This window comes from Engystomops pustulosus, chromosome 1 (assembly GCF_040894005.1).
Source record: "Engystomops pustulosus chromosome 1, aEngPut4.maternal, whole genome shotgun sequence".
Taxonomy (NCBI): Eukaryota; Metazoa; Chordata; class Amphibia; order Anura; family Leptodactylidae; genus Engystomops; species Engystomops pustulosus.
This window is the reverse complement of record NC_092411.1, coordinates 48,374,593-48,394,391: the sequence shown is the minus strand read 5'-3', so window position 1 is coordinate 48,394,391 and position 19,799 is coordinate 48,374,593. Positions and strand designations below refer to the sequence as shown.

Genomic DNA, 19,799 nt, shown 5'->3' with positions numbered 1-19,799 from the left:
GTGAGATGGATTTTTTTGCTATTTCTATATATCATCGACTCGAAACTGAGATTGTCCGTGCTTGGAACTTCGGTATCCAAATAACAAGCCGTGCCTAAGGTGAGCTGACTTTTCCTTTTTCTATGACCTGTGGATAGGGTCTAACTTGCTGATTGGTGGGGGGTCTCAGTGATGGGACCTCTACGGATCAAGAGAACTTTGTACCCCCATCATATCTGGTTTAGCCGGGTACACATGCGCTAGTTGCTCTTTTCATCTACGCCACTGACGAAGATTACTTAGCCAATTAACGGAGCAACCTGCGCATGTGCGACTTGCTGCCCCATTCATCTTGTGTTTATCAAGGGTACAACTGCCCCCCAGTTCTTGAGATCCATCACTGAGACGCCCATCAATCAGCAAGTTAAGCCTTATCCTATGGATAGGGTCCAGAAAACCCCTTTAAGAGTACCTTAAAAGTCATAGCATCCATCCAGAATGTAGCTATTTAACATTTTTCCACTTACAAGTTGAATTTATATATTGTCAGTGAATTATCAGTATATTGTCAGTGAATAATAGCCTTCAGGAAGTATTTGAGACCTATACAAGCTAGTATCACTGGTCAAGTAGTCTACAGCAGTGATTTTCAACCTTTTTTGAGCCGCGGCACACTTTTTATACTTAGAAAATCCTGGGGCACACCACCAACCAAAATAGCACAAAATGACACTAAAACAGTCATATTATACATATAGTTAATAATATAGATTCTAAATGTATTTTACTCACTCCTGGGCCTGTTTCGATGAACACAAAAGGGATATCCTGGCAGGAATGGTGGAAAGACACACACAAAGCTCTTCCTCAACAGTTCTCAGTTTCTCCCTGTTTTTAGTATATGGTGCTGATTATTATGTGGCTCATATACTGCAAAATAAAGGGGTACAATGAGAAGTACTATGGCCATGAGGCCAGAGTACAAGTGCCAGCTCATATACTCAGCATATGAGCTGGTACTTGTAGTACTCCAGCCTCATGACTATAGTATTTCTCATTTTACATTTCTCTGGGAAACAAAACACAGGGGGCACCATAGTTTGGGGAACTTTCCCCGCGGCACACCTGACCATGTGTTGCGGCACACTAGTGTGCCACGGCACACTGGTTGAAAATCACTGGTCTACAGCACATGTGTCATATACTGACTAAAGCGAGGATCTTCCACACATTCCTTATAAGGTACTTCCTATATTACAGGGCGCCTGTATTCTGAACATGTTACAAAACTACATGGGATCTGAAAGCTTTGAAGCCGGGATTATCCATTACTTGCGACGTTTTAGCTATCGAAATGCAAAGAATGAAGATTTGTGGGACAGTATGACTGATGTAAGCTCACATACTATACAAAGTAAAGCTTAGGTAATAATGTTATTTTGTGGAAATAATTGACTTTTTATCCATATTTGTGTTCACCTATTAGATTTGTCCTTCAGAAGATTCGACCAATGATAATAAGGAGAGAAGTGGATTCTGCAGAAAAGGCCCAGTAAAATCTGTATGTAAAAGATGATGGTTATTAAATAGTTTAACTTTGTAAACTATTAAAGAACAATGTCCATAGAATACAAAGCCCAAATATTACCACAACACAGCGAAAAAATGGACATCCTCCTGTTTCATATGTTTAGTGGCCCTTAAAGTTTTATTGCCATTGCTCCTTAAAACATTTTGTGCCACCGTGCAACATAATTGCCTCCTACCGAACATATGTTTAGTATCTGCTGACAATTTTATAGCCTTCCCCCCACTCTTTCATAACACTAGTGCCCCTTTTAAATTCTGTCCTGCACTCCCCCCTCCAAACCTATCCTTACTTTGTGCATGTCGATGCCCCTGGGGACCACCTACTCCAGTATAACTTTAGTGTTACCTTCCCCACTCTAACTAAATGTTACGCACATTGACTCAGAAGCCGCATGATAAAGAATTTAGTGTTGATAAACTTATAATACATTAGGTATTACACCAGTTTTCAGGACTAAATTGGTCCCATGGTCAGGTGGATAACAAGTCCATAATAAGCTGAAGCATTGAAAAAGTATAAAACAGGTTACAGATTTGGTTGTGGCCTCCGTTTCTTACATCCATTAGCCTGTGAGTCTACCCAAGTCTTAGAAACAAGTTACAGATGGATGCAGCTGTGTTGTGGTCTCCTTTTCATGTATGTCCATAAGCCCATCTGTTGCCTTACCTCAGAGGTGGACATTCATAGAGTTAAAAATATTTGGAGATCAGAATTGGCATCCTGCTTTTCCCCAGTAACCCAAACCAGCTGCTTTTTCTACAGGTTCTGGAGAACTAACCAAGTCCATCTCCTGGTTGTGAGTGTGTGAGGAAGGCAGGGTAGGGTTACCCCTGGTGCCCAGCATTTGTTGTTTGCTAATCTAGTTTTTTTCTGATCATCTTCTGTTTGTTCCTTCCAGCACTGGACAGAAAATAATATCATCGATGTGAGGTCCATGATGAACACATGGACACTACAGAAAGGCTTTCCACTAGTTACTGTCACAGTAAGAGGGAAGTATGTCTACGTAGAGCAAGAGCACTATCAGAAGGGTGCGAGAGATGCACAATCGGCTAAGTACGTATTATTTGTACTGGGTTTAATTTGGTCAGACATATCCACTGTATAAGTCATAGATACATAATAGACGTGGGTCCTACCACAACTGAGACTTGCACCTATTTAAGATGGGGGGGGGGGTCCACTGAAACCCCTGCCCGAATCTGGGCTGAACGGAGAGTTTGCTGCGAATGTGCTGACCCTCCCCATTCAGGTCTATATACACCCCGCACTATTGCTGCTCCGTTAGACTTGAATGGCGAGTGGCTGTCAGATACAAATACATGATAGATACATAGGACCTGCATCTATCACGTATTTATGACATATGCTATAGAATGAGTCTCAGCTGCAGTGTAGATTGATACATTATGGGGCCCATTTATTAAGGGCCTGAGTTTTCTGTCGGACTTTGCACTATTTTTTAGGTGCAAACTGCTTGCACAGGTGCCCCCTGCACACTACATAGGCAAACTGCATTTAGTGCAGTTTGCAATACTCTTACGGTAGTAAATGTGCCCTGATATTTTTATAAGGAAAATGTGCCTAAATTCTATCTCAATTTGTAATAAATACTGGTGCACGAGCCTTCTACCACGTCCACAACAGTGGCATGGTTAGCAGAAAGTTTGTGTGACATGAAAAAGGGCAAAGCTTGGGATGTGATATCATGCACCGAAAAAAAGCAAAATGCTGAATTTAGCTGATTCTTTGGTAGAAACTGTCAAGAAAACTTAAATACGACTTTGTAAAGATGATGGGATATGCATTGACTATACAGTACCACTCACGGACCAAAATTTGGTGTAATTTAGAATTGTCCCATCTAAGTTTACACTTATTGGGATCAATAAATCTCCCTAACATAATTTATACATTATACAGTTAAATTCCAGAAGCCAAGCGCATCTCTGGATTTACCAAGAGGCCAAAGCCTCCGTGGACAGGGAAGAAATTGGGGCAGGCACTCGATGTGTCAGTCTTATTAAATTCCCCTCATGTGGACATATGAGGCCATATTGGTACTGGACCAGTTCTAAAAGTGTATGACTATTATGTTACAGTATATCAATTATTTTACTACAGGTTGTTATGGCATATCCCTTTGACGTACATCACCAGTAAATCAAACACAGTTCAAAGATTTCTGCTAAAAACTAAGAAAGGTATGTAAAACGTGCTAGGAATATGCAATAAAGAGATTTATTAAATATACAAAAAAAATAGAAGAGGGCAATTACCAAAAAAGTTGTGTTTTCCTGATATCCAAACTTCATTTATCAATCCGTTTATGACAAACTCTGCAACAATTCACCTTTGCACAATATTTCAAATTAATTTATGCCGAATGGTAGAGTGAATATTAATGATCCATCACGCCCAAGCCACCAACATCTACTCTTGAGAAGGAATTATGTTTATGTTCATCTTATGTTTATGGCCACCTTAAAGGAAATCTACCATCAAAAACCAGCATGATAAACCAGGGACACTTACCCATAGATCCAGGCATCGGGACTGTGGTAGTCTTCATATATTTGTCTCCTATCTTCTAAAATCAACTTTTAAAACTATACTAATAAGCTTGATGGGATACCATACCCCCTCTGTGATCTGCCTTTACAGACTATTACGCGGTCTCACCCTCCTCCCTGCTCCCTCAGCACTTGTGCAGAGAGGAGGAAATGCTCAGTGCTCAAGTGCTGAGGAAGCAACAAACTTTCTGTATCAATTATTCATGGTTTTCTATATCTCTGCTTGCTGTCTTTCTATAGGGAACTGCAGTGTTTACTTCCTATGGATTAAAATCTGTCCCCGGTCACGTGATGTCACTCAGGTGCGCTGCTCGTTACATCTCTGGTCATGTGATGTCACACAGGTGCACGGCTCGTTATATCTCTGGTCATGTGATGTCACACAGGTGCACGGCTTGTTATAGCTCTGGTCATGTGATGTCACACAGGTGCACGGCTCGTTATATCTCTGGTCATGTGATGTCACACAACTCTTCTTACTCTCTATGATACTAACAAGCCTTGCACCTGTGTGACATCACATGAGCAGACAGAGACAGATTTCAATCCACCGGAAGTAAAGAATGAGGCTTCCTATAGAAGGACAGCAAGCAGAGATCTGGAAAACTGTGAGGAACTGATACAGAAAGTTTATCTGAAAAATGTATAACTTTTCATTAAACACTCAATAAAAATTATTTGCTGGAAGTGGAAAACCCCTTTAACATTTTCTCCTTGTTTCTGCCACTTTGTAAAGTCCTATTTCTCTGATCTCTTTGCAGTGTAGGTTCCCATAACTATTCCAGGTTGCCCATGGTTTGGTCCATATAAAATAGTTCCTACTTATGATATGATTGTTCCTTTTAGATGTTCTGGTGCTTTCAGAAGAAGTTGAATGGATCAAGTTCAATGTGGGGATGAATGGCTACTACATTGTACATTATGAAGATGGCGGCTGGGATGCTTTGATAAAACTTTTGAAAGAGAATCACACGGCAATAAGCAGCAATGACCGGGCCAGTCTCATTAACAATGCATTCCAACTTGTGAGGTAAGTGGGCCAATAACACATCTCCAGTGCTCTCACCACCATATTTATGGCAGTATGTGCTCCATAATAACTACTTATATATGAGCCACTCATAACATTACGTATCCCGCTCTGCATGAATGCAACGGGTTAGAGCCCACATGAGTCGTCTTAAAGAGGCCTTAGGCTGCTTTCATATTAGAAAGTTTGTTCAGTTAAAGGGGTTGTCCAATTTCAGAAATTAATTAGATTTGGTTTGTGTAAGGAAAAGTTATACAATTTTCCAATATACTTTCTGTATCAATTCTTTGCGTTTTTCTAGATCTTTGCTCTCTGTCCTTCTATAGAAAGCTTCTATGTGGCTAGAAATCTGTCCATATAGCACACAGCTCCGATTACTCTCTGTGATAAAGCTTGTGCACCCGTGTGTCCATGGAAGCTTTTTATAAAGTGTCAGCAAGCAGAGATCTAGAAGACTTTGAGGATTTGAGGAATATACAGAAAGTATATGAAAGATTGTATAACTTTAAATTACAGAAACATATTCATTATTTCCTGAAAATGGACGACCTCTTTAAACTCGCTTTTAGAATAACTACCCCGAATGCAACATAACTGATCTGGTGCCTTGATGTTGGTGTTAGGAAAGGTTATTCTGGCTGGTCAAACAAACCCACTTGTGTGAAAACTGACCTGAGACACTCAAGTGGTTGGCAAACGCTTTGTGCAGTCTCCTACAACATCCATGTGATGCTGCCCTCATATTGTTTCAGAAACTTAAAGGACACCTGTCATCAGGTCTGTGTCACTAGTCCTGTCACCACTACCTGTTGGAGCAGCTCACAAGGATCCCATCCCAGCCTTTATCTAGTTATTTCATACATTAATCATTATAAAATCATCTATTCTATATTATGTAAATGAGGCTTGTCACATGGTCAGAGGCAGTGATGTCACCCCTGTTACCCCTCCCCTCTCCTCCCCCTGCTCATGTCTGTGTGTAATGTATAGTAAAGCATGGCTAGTGTGTGTGCTGCATCTGCTGACATGCTGCGTTGTTCTAATACACAGAGACATGTTCTGTTATAACATGTTCTACTGTAACATGGCTGCCTGGAGCTGCTGTATCTCTCCTATACACACACACACACACACACATGCACACACAGGCTGCAGGGTGTGTGGCCTCCAGCATGCACATGGAGCAGCCATTACACCATTATACAACATAAGAAGGAAGAACTACACATATAATTAAAGATTGGGCACATGAAAAAGGCAAAACTGAAAAGACACAAAATGGCCATGTGCTATACCAAAACAACAATCTTTATTAGCTATAAACAACAACAATAAATATATATACACCAGACAAAAAACCAATAAAAGCATCTAAAAAGGAAAGAAACATCCTATATCTGAAACCCAAGGGAGGTTTGGGCCCGTGATAAGGCCTCTGCAACAAAAAAACCTCCCTACCCAGCCCCGCACCCTGAACCTGTCCAGCAAGGGATGAAAAAATGTAACTGGGAAAAATGACATCAATCATGTAGCCCTGCAGCAAGTGATAATGTGGTATGTATAGCCATCAAGTTACCAAGTGAGCCGGCTTTAGGACCTCATTGCTTAGGTTTACAGGCATGTAGAGGGACAATGAAGGGATAGAGGCAATGCTCTCTAATGGCAGTTTATGAGAATCTATTTAGATTAGGGGGTTATTTTGCATGACGGGTTCTCTTTAATGAAAACAAGTGGGTAAAATGAAAAAAAAAATGGATAGATTAAAGGAAACTGGAGCACCCATCCCTTTAATATGCAATTGTCTTTTTCCACACGTCCAGTGTAAACTTCCAGTATTATCTGGGCCCTTTTCCATTGACTAATCATATATATAATAAAGCAGTTGTTCTTCTTCCTCAGTGTCGGTCGCCTTTCAATTGACAAAGCTCTGAGCTTAACAACATACCTGACCAAGGAAGATCGGATCATGCCGGTCCATCAAGGAATGGATGAACTGGTTCCTTTATACAAACTTATGGAAAAGAGAGACATGGCAGAGATTGGAGATCAAATTAAAGTAATTTTAGATAAATATTTGCATTGAGAGATCTCTTCATCACTAGCCGTGTCATATTGTGTCCTTTCTCTGTCCCCAGGCTTATATCCTAAAACTTCTCCGTAACCTCATAGATGCCCAGACCTGGACAGATGATGGCACAGTATCGGAGAGGATGCTACGCAGCTCTGTCCTTCTGTTTGCTTGTTTCCGTAAATACCAGCCCTGTGTTGAGAAGGCCCAGAAGTATTTTAATGACTGGAAAGAATCCAATGGTTCATTAAGGTGGGTGAAGGCTAATGTTTGTTCATGGAAAAAAATTAGACATCCCCTGATAATAACCTTTATTCTTTGGGAACATCATCATGACTCTTCAAATCCTGAATCCCATTGTGAATTTCATATGACTACATTGTCTTTAGAATCATGGACCCCGATTTCCCATGTCTAGTAGTGGTCCCTCTTGTCCATGTAGCTGCTAGTAGCATTGCATCTGTCTTCTCCCTCTTCAGTGCAGCTCCCTCCTCCTCCTTTCCCATGCTGCCTTCAGCTGATGTGGAATCTCTCTTTTAATCTCGCATCAGGATTGATGTGTTTCTAGGTGCCACAGACACAGAGATACTGTATCTACAGTGAAAGTTACAGCCGGGAGTCAGGGCCATAACTAGGAGCGTCAGGGCCCAATAGCAGACTTCTGAATTTGCCCCCCCCCCCCCCCTACAAAAATATACATATTTGTATACTCACATTTAGGCACTGATATATACATTTATACACTTACGCAGATCTGTCCCAGTAGCTGCTGACCTCATGGGGGAAGTAGACCGCAGAAATTGGAGCTGGGAGATCCCTAGTCCTATCGTTATGCTGTCCCCTCCCTCTTCCCTGAATTTCTTATCTGAGATACCAATTCATGCCATGTACTGTGGAAGATGTGCACCGTTATATACATATTATACTGTCCAATGTGCAGCATAATATGTATACAATGGTGCACATCCTCCATTGTTAAGAGTGTCAGCTCAGATACTCTCTGTGATAAAGCTTGTGCACCCGTGTGTCCATGGAAGCTTTTTATAAAGTGTCAGCAAGCAGAGATCTAGAAGACTTTGAGGATTTGAGGAATATACAGAAAGTATATGAAAGATTGTATAACTTTAAATTACAGAAACATATTCATTATTTGTACCCCATTATAGTTATGATGCCGGGGCCCCCCAAACAATACGGGCCCCATAGCAGCTGCTATGGCTTTTAGCGCTGTAGTTCTGCTCCTGCTGGGAGTGGGAGCTGTAAATGAAAATTGCTCTCCGTACTGTTACCTTGTCTGGAGTGGATCTCTCATGCTGAAAAATGATACTAGAGTTTAGTACCTCCTCCTGTGTTGCCAGCAGTACTAGCATATTGTAGGATTACAGTGGTTAATGTAACTATACGACTACCTATCTTTCTTAGTATATGTCTTCCTGTGATAATTTTCTGTTTTTTATCTTGTCTCAGTTTGCCCCGTGATGTTGCCTTGGCTGTATATGCTGTGGGTGCTCAGACATCTGAAGGTTGGGACTATTTGTTTGAGAAATATCAAACGGCTACAACCAGTGAAATGCACCTCATTGAGTATGCGCTGACTATAACTCAGGATCCAGACAAGCTGCAGTGGTAATGATGCCTAAAACTATAAAACATGTGGGCGGTTCCTATGAATAATATTAATGGCATTGAGATATATGCAAATGAGCTTAGGGTGGCATCCTGCCAGTTGAAACCAACATTAATTGCAAAAAGAGTCACTACTCATACCTCCTCCAGTCTGACATTTATTGCAAAGTACAGTATGAGCGCAGACATTATTAGCAGCATGTACTAGTTATATATTGTGTTATGACCTAGACCAGTAATGGTGAACCTTTTAGAGGCCAAGTCTCCAATCTACAGCCGAAAAACCCACTTATGTATCATAAAGTGCTGACACTTTAATCAGCAATGTATATTGCTTTCTGCTCTGCCGCAGATTTCAATTGTATTTGTGTCTTAACGACACCAATACTGTTGATTTGAGAGGGGTTATTCGGATTATCATTGTAGCTTCCCCCCAGGGTCCCCTTGAATAGGAAGAATGGGGGGCAGGAGCTCCAAAGATAATCCAGCCGAGTCTACAACTCCCTAAAACGGCGCTGAATGCAGCACGACCTGGGTTACCTGGCAATGCAGGTGGAGGCTGCAAGTCATTCATCCTGTATCATAGGTTTGCCACCATTGAGGTAAGTTCAGACCCCAGTTAGTACCTTAACACAGGATCTGGCCTGTTAATACTCCCCACTGATCAGGGGAATGGGGTCCTATTTCCTGGTGTGAATGTAAAGGCAGGTCATGCAACTATGTTCATCTTCGGCAGAGACAGCCGAGCACAGAAATCTTGTGAATTGGTGATAAGTTACTTTTCCAGATCCTTTAAAGATCATCTTTGTCTATTTTGGAATTTGGTTGTATTTAGCATGTGTGCATTCACACAGCTCTCATAGACATTGAATGGAGCAGCAGGACACCTGCCTGACCTGCTGCTGTATCAACTATGCAGAACTAGACTCCCCTTCTCATGATCGTAAGGGCTGCAATGGCAGGACCCCCACCAATCAGAATGGGCATGCGGGATACAAGTTCAACAACTAATCTATGGATTATTAATCACATGTTCCCTGTTAAAGAATTCCATTTTTTTCAGTTAAAAAAGTTTTCTTGTCACAAGAAATATATACTAGTGTATAAGCCAAGTTTTTCAGCACAAAAAATGTACTGAAAAACTCCCCTCGGCTTATACACGAGTCAATAAAAAACCCTCCATACTCACCCTCTGGAGGCCGATGGTCTGCGTGGCTCCCAATGTTCGGCGGCTCCTCTTCTGTCTTCCCCGCAGCTGGTCTTCAGTCTCCGGTCTTCTCTGTGTTGTATCAGCCAGCAGATACGCGTCCACGCGATCTGCCGGCTGGCCCACAATATCACGCGACGGTGCCACCTGATATTGTGCGCCAGCCGGCAGATCGCGTGGACGCGTATCTGCTGGCTGATACAACACAGAGGAGACCGGACGCAGGGAACGGAGCATCAGGGAGCCACCTGTAGGTGAGTATGGAGGGTGTTTTTCTTTTTTTTTTAAATGTGCTTGGCGAACGGGGCTGGCAGTATAGTTTAAGGGGGCTGGCAGGCTGTATACGATAAGGGGGCTGGCAGGCTGTATAGTTTAAGGGGGCTGGCAGGCTGTATAGGTTAAGGTGGCTGGCAGGCTGTATAGTTTAAGGGGGCTGGCAGGCTGTATAGTTTAAGGGGGCTGGCAGGCTGTATAGTTTAAGGGGGCTGGCAGGCTGTATAGTTTAAGGGGGCTGGCAGGCTGTATAGTTTAAGGGGGCTGGCAGGCTGTATAGGTTAAGGTGGCTGGCAGGCTGTATAGTTTAAGGGGGCTGGCAGGCTGTATAGTTTAAGGGGGCTGGCAGGCTGTATAGTTTAAGGGGGCTGGCAGGCTGTATAGTTTAAGGGGGCTGGCAGGCTGTATACGTTAAGGGGGCTGGCAGGCTGTATAGTTTAAGGGGGCTGGCAGGCTGTATAGTTTAAGGGGGCTGGCAGGCTGTATAGTTTAAGGGGGCTGGCAGGCTGTATACTTTCAGGGGGCTGGCAGGCTGTATACTTTCAGGGGGCTGACAGGGTGTATACTTAAGGGGGCTGGCAGGCTGTATACTTAAGGGGGCTGTCAGGCTGTATACTTAAGGGGGCTGAATGAAGAGGAAAGAACAAAAAAACACAACCGAAGAGGACAGCGCCTCGTGTGATAACGTTTTGTATGGTTTGTTTCCAGGTAAGAGATAGAAGGTGCTCACCTGGTAGCCACTTGGCTTAGTTGCAGATATAGAAGTAGGGATCTCGGTTATCCTTATCGGAGGAACCTTCTTCAGGTTACTTCAGCAGCTACCCAAGCGCTCCGAAAACCGGTATCCATTGGAAGCGTTAGCACAAGAGTATTGGTAGAGGAAAAATGGCGCTACAGATGGGTGCGCTTGTAACCCAGAAGATTTTGACCAAAAATACGAATTGGTGTAGAAGCAAGGTAAGTATTTATTATAAATGGTTAAAATTTGGTTTCAAACATAGGTACATTGGTTACGCGTTTCGGGATGGTGACCCTTCATCAGACCAGTACTACAAAACATGATAACAAAGACAAAATAGATATATAACAAATAAAAAAATAGATATATAAAAATAGATAAATACAAATTGGTTCACATGCAATGTGTATAGATAAATATATATACATGCGCAGAGGAGGCGAACATGCGAGGTAGAGAGACCGTGCAGGGATAACTAAGGGAGGCGTGATGCAGCTAGATTCAAAAGGCACAAATTAAAAAAATTGGGTATATAAATATAAAATATATATATGTCTTACCTCAGTTGCAATAGGAACTGAGTTGATGAACGATGAGTGATTGGGTAAAAAATAGGGTTATTGGTAAAATAAAATGAAGTGAATAGGTGGCCCAGGTTAATGAACAAAAGATTAAGGGGCTGTAAGGGGTTAAAAGTACTTACAAATTACAGCGCCCGGCAGGATGAGCTGGAGCTGTAGGATGGGCGCGCGCTGCAGCGCCGACTGTATATAAACAGTTCGGGCGCTGGTGCGCGCGCGAAAGCAAGATCGTGAGCGCGCATGCGCACTAGGTGTTTTTCGGCCACAGAGAAGTGGCGCGTGCGCAGTAATGATGGAGGTGGTAGACGGAGTAGGTATGTAAAAGGCGCTTGCGCGAGCATTGCTGCGCCGTATATGGCCACAGATAGTTACACTAGGCTATGAAACATAGTGGCAGCAAAGGATACATATTGGAATTGTTGACAATATAATGGGTGATTAAAATCACTTAACGCAAATCTAAAACATGAGGATAATTGGATAAAAAGCAAAGGAAGGTAATACAATAAGTAATAATGCATAAAGGCAGATAATATAAGGAGTAAATGTGAATAAATAATTAATTAATTGAAAGAGATAAACAAAATATGCAGAGAATAAATACAAGAACACAATGATTAAAAGATAGGACGATAATACAAGGAGTAAATGTGAATGAATAATTGATAAGTTAAAAACGATGCAAAGGATAAATACAAGAACATAATGATTGAAAGATAGCAAAGCTTGGGGAATAAATGGGATAATGATATTGATAATAATAATATAAATAATGGAGGGGAAATGGTAGATGATGGATGTAATGGGGAGTTAGAAAATGTTTTCAAGTGATTCATTCAGACCCGCTGGTGTGAGAGTTTGGAGTTTAAAAATCCAATACATCTCGCGTTTAATGAGAAGATTGTATCTCTGTGGAGTAGACGGGGGGATGTGTTCAATTGGGGTAATTTTGAATTCTTTATAGTTACTTTTGTGAAATTGTGCTGCATGTCTGGATAGGCTATGTAGAGGGAAGGCGTTAATGATATTACTTCTGTGCTTATTAAGCCGTTCCCTCAGAGGTTGAATGGTACGTCCCACGTATTGTAGTCTGCAACTACATTCAATCAGGTAAATTACATAATTCGAGCTACAATTAAGAAAGTGTCTAATCTGGAAACATTCACCCGAATTGTTTGATGTGAAGGACGATTTTCTGTGACAGATGGTTTCGCAGCATTTGCACATGCTGTGGCCACACTTAAAGCTACCTAAAATTTTAGGAAAGAATGAGGTGGTTTTATTTTGAGGCATGCGTAAGCGACTGGGGGCGAGGAGGTTTTTGAGAGTCCGGGATCTCCTGAAAGTAATTCTGGGGTTATTTGGCAGGACGTTCTTAAGGTGCGGGTCATGTAGTAAAAGGTTCCAATGTTTATTAAGAACTTTCCTGATTTCCCCACCGTTGTCTGAAAAAGTGGTGATGAAATTGATCTCATTTTGTATTTCTGAGTCATTTTTTGCCCTCGGTTGGAGACAGTCTGATTGGCTGAGAGTGCTTGCCTTGGAGCATGCAGAAGAAAGTAGGGGAGCAGGATAGCCTTTTGCTCTAAAACGTTTGCACAGAATATTACTTTGTATTTTGTAGTCCTCATCAGTTGTGCAGTTGCGTCTGATTCATTTAAACTGGCCGTATGGAATGTTAGTTTTCCATTTTTTAAAATGGTTGCTAGAGAAATCCAGAAAACTGTTGCTGTCTACTGCTTTGAAGAAAGTTCTGGTGTTGATTTTTTGGTTGTTGTGGGAAACAATGACGTCTAAAAATTCAGTTTCTTTTGATGATATGTTTGAGGTAAATTCTAAGCCCCAATCATTATCATTAATGCTATTAATAAAGCTGAGAGCCTCTTCCTTGTTACCCCTCCAAATGATGAAGATATCATCTATATAGCGTTTGTATACTATACATCTCTCAAATAGTGGATGGGTGAAGATGTTAAGCTCCTCAAAAAGGCCTACAAAAAGGTTCGCATAACTAGGGGCGAATTTACTGCCCATTGCCGTACCCCTCTGCTGTATATAGATTTTGTTCTGGAACGAAAAGTAATTGTGGGTGAGAATAAAAAGAATAGCTCTGAGTAAGAAGCTGCTTTGAGTGTTTGGCATGGTTGGGTCGCTTCTTAAGAAATGGGATACGGCATGTACGCCGAGGTTATGTGGGATGACTGTGTAGAGGGAGGAAATGTCCATGGTAATGAATAAATAAGAGTCCTCCCATGGAACGGGAAGGATATGTCTAATCAGATCTGCGGTGTCTAACGTAAAGGATTTAAGATTGCGTACATACTTTTGTAGAAATAGGTCTACGTAATGTGACAGGTTCGCCGTGCGGGAGTTGATTCCCGAGATGATGGGACGACCTGGTGGGTTTTGGGTATTTTTATGCACCTTTGGCAAGTAATAAAAGATGGGAGTGGATGGTTCCTCAGTTTTCAAGTATTGCAGTTCTTTCTTCGAAAGTATACCTAAACCGTGACCTTCGTCTAATAGAGCATATAGTTCTGTTTTGAACTCCATAGTTGGGTTATGGGAAAGATGAGAATAAAAATTGGTGTCGGACAATAAGCGGAGGGATTCAGTAATGTAATCGGATCTATTGAGAACAACAATCCCCCCACCCTTGTCCGCTGATTTGATGACAATGTCTTCATTGTTGGAAAGTTTCTTCAGAGCTTTTCTCTCTTTGAGTGTAAGGTTATTTTTTCTATGCTTGTTGGCCTTATTTTTGTTACGGGCTTCTATATTCTGGAAGTCGGTAGAAACCAACGCATAGAAGGTGTCAATATAGTTACCCTTATGATGGGTGGGGTAGAAGGTGGACCTGGGTTTGAGGTCTGTGTGAGTAAATGGAGAGGGGGTTGAGACTGATGGTTTAGTGTTGGTAGACTTAGTGGAAAGGTTGGTGTTAGTCATATTAAAATGACGTTTAAGGGTAAGTTTCCGAACGAATTTGTTGAGATCCACAAATAGATCGAAATCGTTGGAAGTGGACGAGGGGCAGAAGGAGAGACCTTTCTCAAGTGTCTTGATTTCTATTTCATCTAGCACATAGTTGGATAAGTTAAATATTTTGACTAAGTCTGTGGATGGATGCTTTTGGGGCAGTACGGGGGGAGGAGGTGGGTCTTTTGATTCAGAACAGACTATTTTTGCCTTTTTAGTTTGGGAATCACTGTTAGGAGGTCTTCCAGTGCAGGTGGAGTGTCTGGATCTGAATTTTCCTCCTCTGCTTCCTCTCTTGTGTGGCTTTTTCTTTTTAAACCTAATGGGGGCGCTAGATGGACTATTTCCCTGATACCCGGGTTTGATGAGTAGTGGAACGTGGGAGTCCTTTTGACTTCCCGAGGAAGCCCTAAAAAAGAATGACCAGACTCATTTGAAGAGGGAACTGGATGGGCGGGTTCCTCTTGAGTGGTGGTGGTAAATGGAGTGACTCTAGGTGTAAAAAATGTGGCTTCTTCAAGAGGGCTGCTGGACCGAGAGCCGTTACTGTGTGTAGTGAGCAAAGAGTTATTAAGATCTTTAAATAGGCCAGAGGGTAGGTTTGGTCTGGGGAGGTTTAGGTCTATTAGACTGTGGGTAGGGGAAAAGTTAGAGGAGGTCTCCGGGGGTATGGAGGTGGTGGTGCTCCGGGTCGGGATGGTTTTTGGTAATGTTGTGCCGTTGAGTTTAGCTCGTAGGATGGGGGCTGATGGCAATGTGTTTGAGGATATGAAGGTTCTACTGGAGCCAGCGGGTGGATGACGTGGGCGTGGTTTATTGCCTTGGTGTCTACTAACATTGTTAATGTTTTGGATGGGCCTATTTGGGTGGGGATAAGATCGAGGGCCATCGTGTGTTGCTGGATTAGAGTGATAAGAGTTCCTACCCATTCTATATACATTTTTTCTAAGTTTGTTTTCTTTAGTCCAGTATTTAATATTGGATGAGGCATAATCAGTGCGGTCTCTTTCTAGTTTGCCTCTTTTTTTGTCCAGAATTTCTTTCTCTAGTGTTTGTGTCTCTGTTCTTAGTTTTTTGTTTAATCTCTCGTATAGTGGATGATGTTCAAATTTTTTTAAATTAGACATAATGGTGTCTATGGCTGTAGTGGCAGAGTTAGTTAATGTGGCTCTTTTATCGGAAAGACATTTCAATAGAGAGATCGAACAGTGATGTAATATTGAATCCCAGGATTTAACAAAGGAGGGGTCATTTTTAAACGCCGGTTCGGGACGGAGTCTAAGGCCCCTTGGGACGATATTCTCTCTCTGGTAAGTATCCAGAAAGAGCTTGTCTAAGTGATGTTGAGATTCAGTTTTCATTGCTCTTTCAAGATCGAGAAACAGAGTTGTAATTGTGTCTTCATCTGAACTCGAAATTTCACCATTACTGTTTGTGTTACACGCTGGTTGGTACTTAGCGTTTGTGAAGTCCATGAAGATTTGTTCTCGATCGCGGAATCTGTAGTTGCAGACTACAATACGTGGGACGTACCATTCAACCTCTGAGGGAACGGCTTAATAAGCACAGAAGTAATATCATTAACGCCTTCCCTCTACATAGCCTATCCAGACATGCAGCACAATTTCACAAAAGTAACTATAAAGAATTCAAAATTACCCCAATTGAACACATCCCCCCGTCTACTCCACAGAGATACAATCTTCTCATTAAACGCGAGATGTATTGGATTTTTAAACTCCAAACTCTCACACCAGCGGGTCTGAATGAATCACTTGAAAACATTTTCTAACTCCCCATTACATCCATCATCTACCATTTCCCCTCCATTATTTATATTATTATTATCAATATCATTATCCCATTTATTCCCCAAGCTTTGCTATCTTTCAATCATTATGTTCTTGTATTTATCCTTTGCATCGTTTTTAACTTATCAATTATTCATTCACATTTACTCCTTGTATTATCGTCCTATCTTTTAATCATTGTGTTCTTGTATTTATTCTCTGCATATTTTGTTTATCTCTTTCAATTAATTAATTATTTATTCACATTTACTCCTTATATTATCTGCCTTTATGCATTATTACTTATTGTATTACCTTCCTTTGCTTTTTATCCATTTATCCTCATGTTTTAGATTTGCGTTAAGTGATTTTAATCACCCATTATATTGTCAACAATTCCAATATGTATCCTTTGCTGCCACTATGTTTCATAGCCTAGTGTAACTATCTGTGGCCATATACGGCGCAGCAATGCTCGCGCAAGCGCCTTTTACATACCTACTCCGTCTACCACCTCCATCATTACTGCGCACGCGCCACTTCTCTGTGGCCGAAAAACACCTAGTGCGCATGCGCGCTCACGATCTTGCTTTCGCGCGCGCACCAGCGCCCGAACTGTTTATATACAGTCGGCGCTGCAGCGCGCGCCCATCCTACAGCTCCAGCTCATCCTGCCGGGCGCTGTAATTTGTAAGTACTTTTAACCCCTTACAGCCCCTTAATCTTTTGTTCATTAACCTGGGCCACCTATTCACTTCATTTTATTTTACCAATAACCCTATTTTTTACCCAATCACTCATCGTTCATCAACTCAGTTCCTATTGCAACTGAGGTAAGACATATATATATTTTATATTTATATACCCAATTTTTTTAATTTGTGCCTTTTGAATCTAGCTGCATCACGCCTCCCTTAGTTATCCCTGCACAGTCTCTCTACCTCGCATGTTCGCCTCCTCTGCGCATGTATATATATTTATCTATGCACATTGCATGTGAACCAATTTGCATTTATCTATTTTTATATATCTATTTTTTTATTTGTTATATATCTATTTTGTCTTTGTTATCATGTTTTGTAGTACTGGTCTGATGAAGGGTCACCATCCCAAAACGCGTAACCAATGTACCTATGTTTGAAACCAAATTTTAACCATTTATAATAAATACTTACCTTGCTTCTACACCAATTCGTATTTTTGGTAAAAATCTTCTGGGTTACAAGCGCACCCATCTGTAGCGCCATTTTTGCTCTACCAATATACTTAAGGGGGCTGGCAGGCTGCATACTTAAGGGGGCTGGCAGGGTGTATACTTTCAGGGGGCTGGCAGGCTGTATACTTTCAGGGGGCTGGCAGGCTGTATACTTTCAGGGGCTGGCAGGGTGTATACTTTCAGGGGGCTGGCAGGCTGTATACTTTCAGGGGGCTGGCAGGCTGTATACTTTCAGGGGGCTGGCAGGCTGTATACTTAAGGGGGCTGGCGTATACTCGAGTCAATAAGTTTTCCCAGTTTTTGGTGGTAAAATTAGGGGCCTCGGCTTATACTCGGGTCGGCTTATACTCGAGTATATACGGTAAATAATAATTATTATTTATAATTTGTTATTATTATTATTAGTTTGGTCAAAATTTTATAAAATATAAAAATAAGCTCTACTTAACTATTTACTCCCCACTGCTTTAGGGATAGACTGGGTTGGCGGGGATGAATGTGACAGCAGTAGCAGTGTTTCCTATATGTTGGCCATATTTAATGTTTTCCCATCTTCCCTTTAGGCTTATGGAGGAGGCTTTGAAAGGAGATCTTATAAAAACCCAAGAACTGCCACATATCGTTGTCTTTGTGAGCAGGAACCAAGTTGGTCACATGTTGGCTTGGAAATTTCTGAAGACTAACTGGCATCACCTGATCCAAAAGTATGTGGTTCTTCGTGCACTTTATTCCGTTCCATCCAGGAAGTATTTTCTAATGGGAAGTTCTGTATGTTTTAGGTTTGAGCTGGGATCCCGCACTATTGGTGACATGGTTGTCGGAGTGACAAAACTGTTTTCTACAAGGGAATGGCTGGAAGAGGTAATGGGATATTACTTTTTCCTTTTTAGTGTTTAAGGTTTTATAGTTATATCATGTAAATTACTGAAGTCCTGGTGAAACCCCAAATGGCAAGTAAGGCCGTGTTCAACCGGTGAATTGGACTTGGGTAAAGCAATGGCGAGGGGCTTGGCCCAATTCCATAAACATTTGCACTGAAACGCATGTGATCGGTAACAAGCAGTACATGTTTTGCATTGCTTACATGCAAAATACTGGGAGCTCATTCCTGACCCCATGCTTTTCAGTGGAAACCCAAATGCAATTGGGCCAATGCTTTCTCCATTGCTTTTGACTTATGGTAAGTTTCAAAACGCAAGTCCAACTCATCATGTGATCGCAGCCAAAGAGTCAGAGAGAGGATCGGGTAATGAGACTATAGTAAAAGACCAACATAAAGTAGGCTGAATGGAGTTATTTCCTCATCGGAGGGTTTTGGTGCTGTCCGCACTGGGTGTGTATTGACTCCTTCAAGAACGTGGTCATGGATCGTTTATATGAAAGGAAAAAGTAGAAAGATCTACAATATTGGGGAACCAGTTATAGTTGGAAATTAGTCCAATCGTACGACATCCATATCAATTCTGCTCTGAATATCCAGGATACGCTCACAAGCTAATTCTCCAATCTTAACTTTTTATTTTTAGGTGATGTATTTTCTTGAATCCTTAAAAGAAAATGGTTCCCAGCTACGATGTGTTCAACAAGCCCGAGAGACCATGGAGGAAAATATTAGATGGATGGACAAAAACTTTCACATCATTAAAACCTGGCTAGAGGATGACAGTTTATAGAAATGGCATATTACATGTCAGGGATTATGTGAGGTGCGCTGTGCTGAGGCCTAGTGCACACCTCACTGGGGTCTTAGTTACTTACATCAGTTAGGGGCCGTCTTCTTTCACATCAGTGATGCCTCACTGAACCATTCTTTTCAATGGGCTTTGTTACTATTCAGTTATTTTTTTCATTGGAAAAAAAAAAAAAATTTCTCCATTGACAACATTGGATCAGTGTAAAAAACTGAAGTGTGAAAAAGCCAATAGAAAAGTACAGTACAAAAGTTCATTAAAGCATCAGTGGAAAATTACTGAAGCCAGGGAGAGAAAACCGATCTTTATGTGTCTAAAAGCCAAAATGGCTTCCGTGAAAAATCACAGATGTGAAAAAAACTCCAGTGTGAAAGAGCCCTTAGTGTGAGCGAAAACCAGGAGTGAGAGGTACAAGTCTCTCCATTATACATTGCCGATGTAAATTTAGCACTTGAC

General features: G+C 41.5%; 1 protein-coding gene across 1 annotated transcript in view; it reads left to right on the top strand.

Moving 5' to 3' along the window:
- Positions 1-19,569, top strand: part of ERAP1 (endoplasmic reticulum aminopeptidase 1) — a 50,556-nt gene extending 30,987 nt beyond the window's left edge. The window contains exons 11-21 of the mRNA XM_072139933.1: positions 1,240-1,371; positions 1,466-1,540; positions 2,469-2,626; positions 3,695-3,774; positions 4,990-5,173; positions 7,073-7,229; positions 7,309-7,493; positions 8,709-8,867; positions 18,216-18,356; positions 18,432-18,513; positions 19,179-19,569. Of these exons, the coding sequence (XP_071996034.1) occupies positions 1,240-1,371; positions 1,466-1,540; positions 2,469-2,626; positions 3,695-3,774; positions 4,990-5,173; positions 7,073-7,229; positions 7,309-7,493; positions 8,709-8,867; positions 18,216-18,356; positions 18,432-18,513; positions 19,179-19,325 (1,500 nt within the window). The 3' untranslated portion in view covers positions 19,326-19,569. The remainder of the gene's footprint in view (positions 1-1,239; positions 1,372-1,465; positions 1,541-2,468; positions 2,627-3,694; positions 3,775-4,989; positions 5,174-7,072; positions 7,230-7,308; positions 7,494-8,708; positions 8,868-18,215; positions 18,357-18,431; positions 18,514-19,178) is intronic.
- Positions 19,570-19,799: the final 230 nt, after the last annotated feature.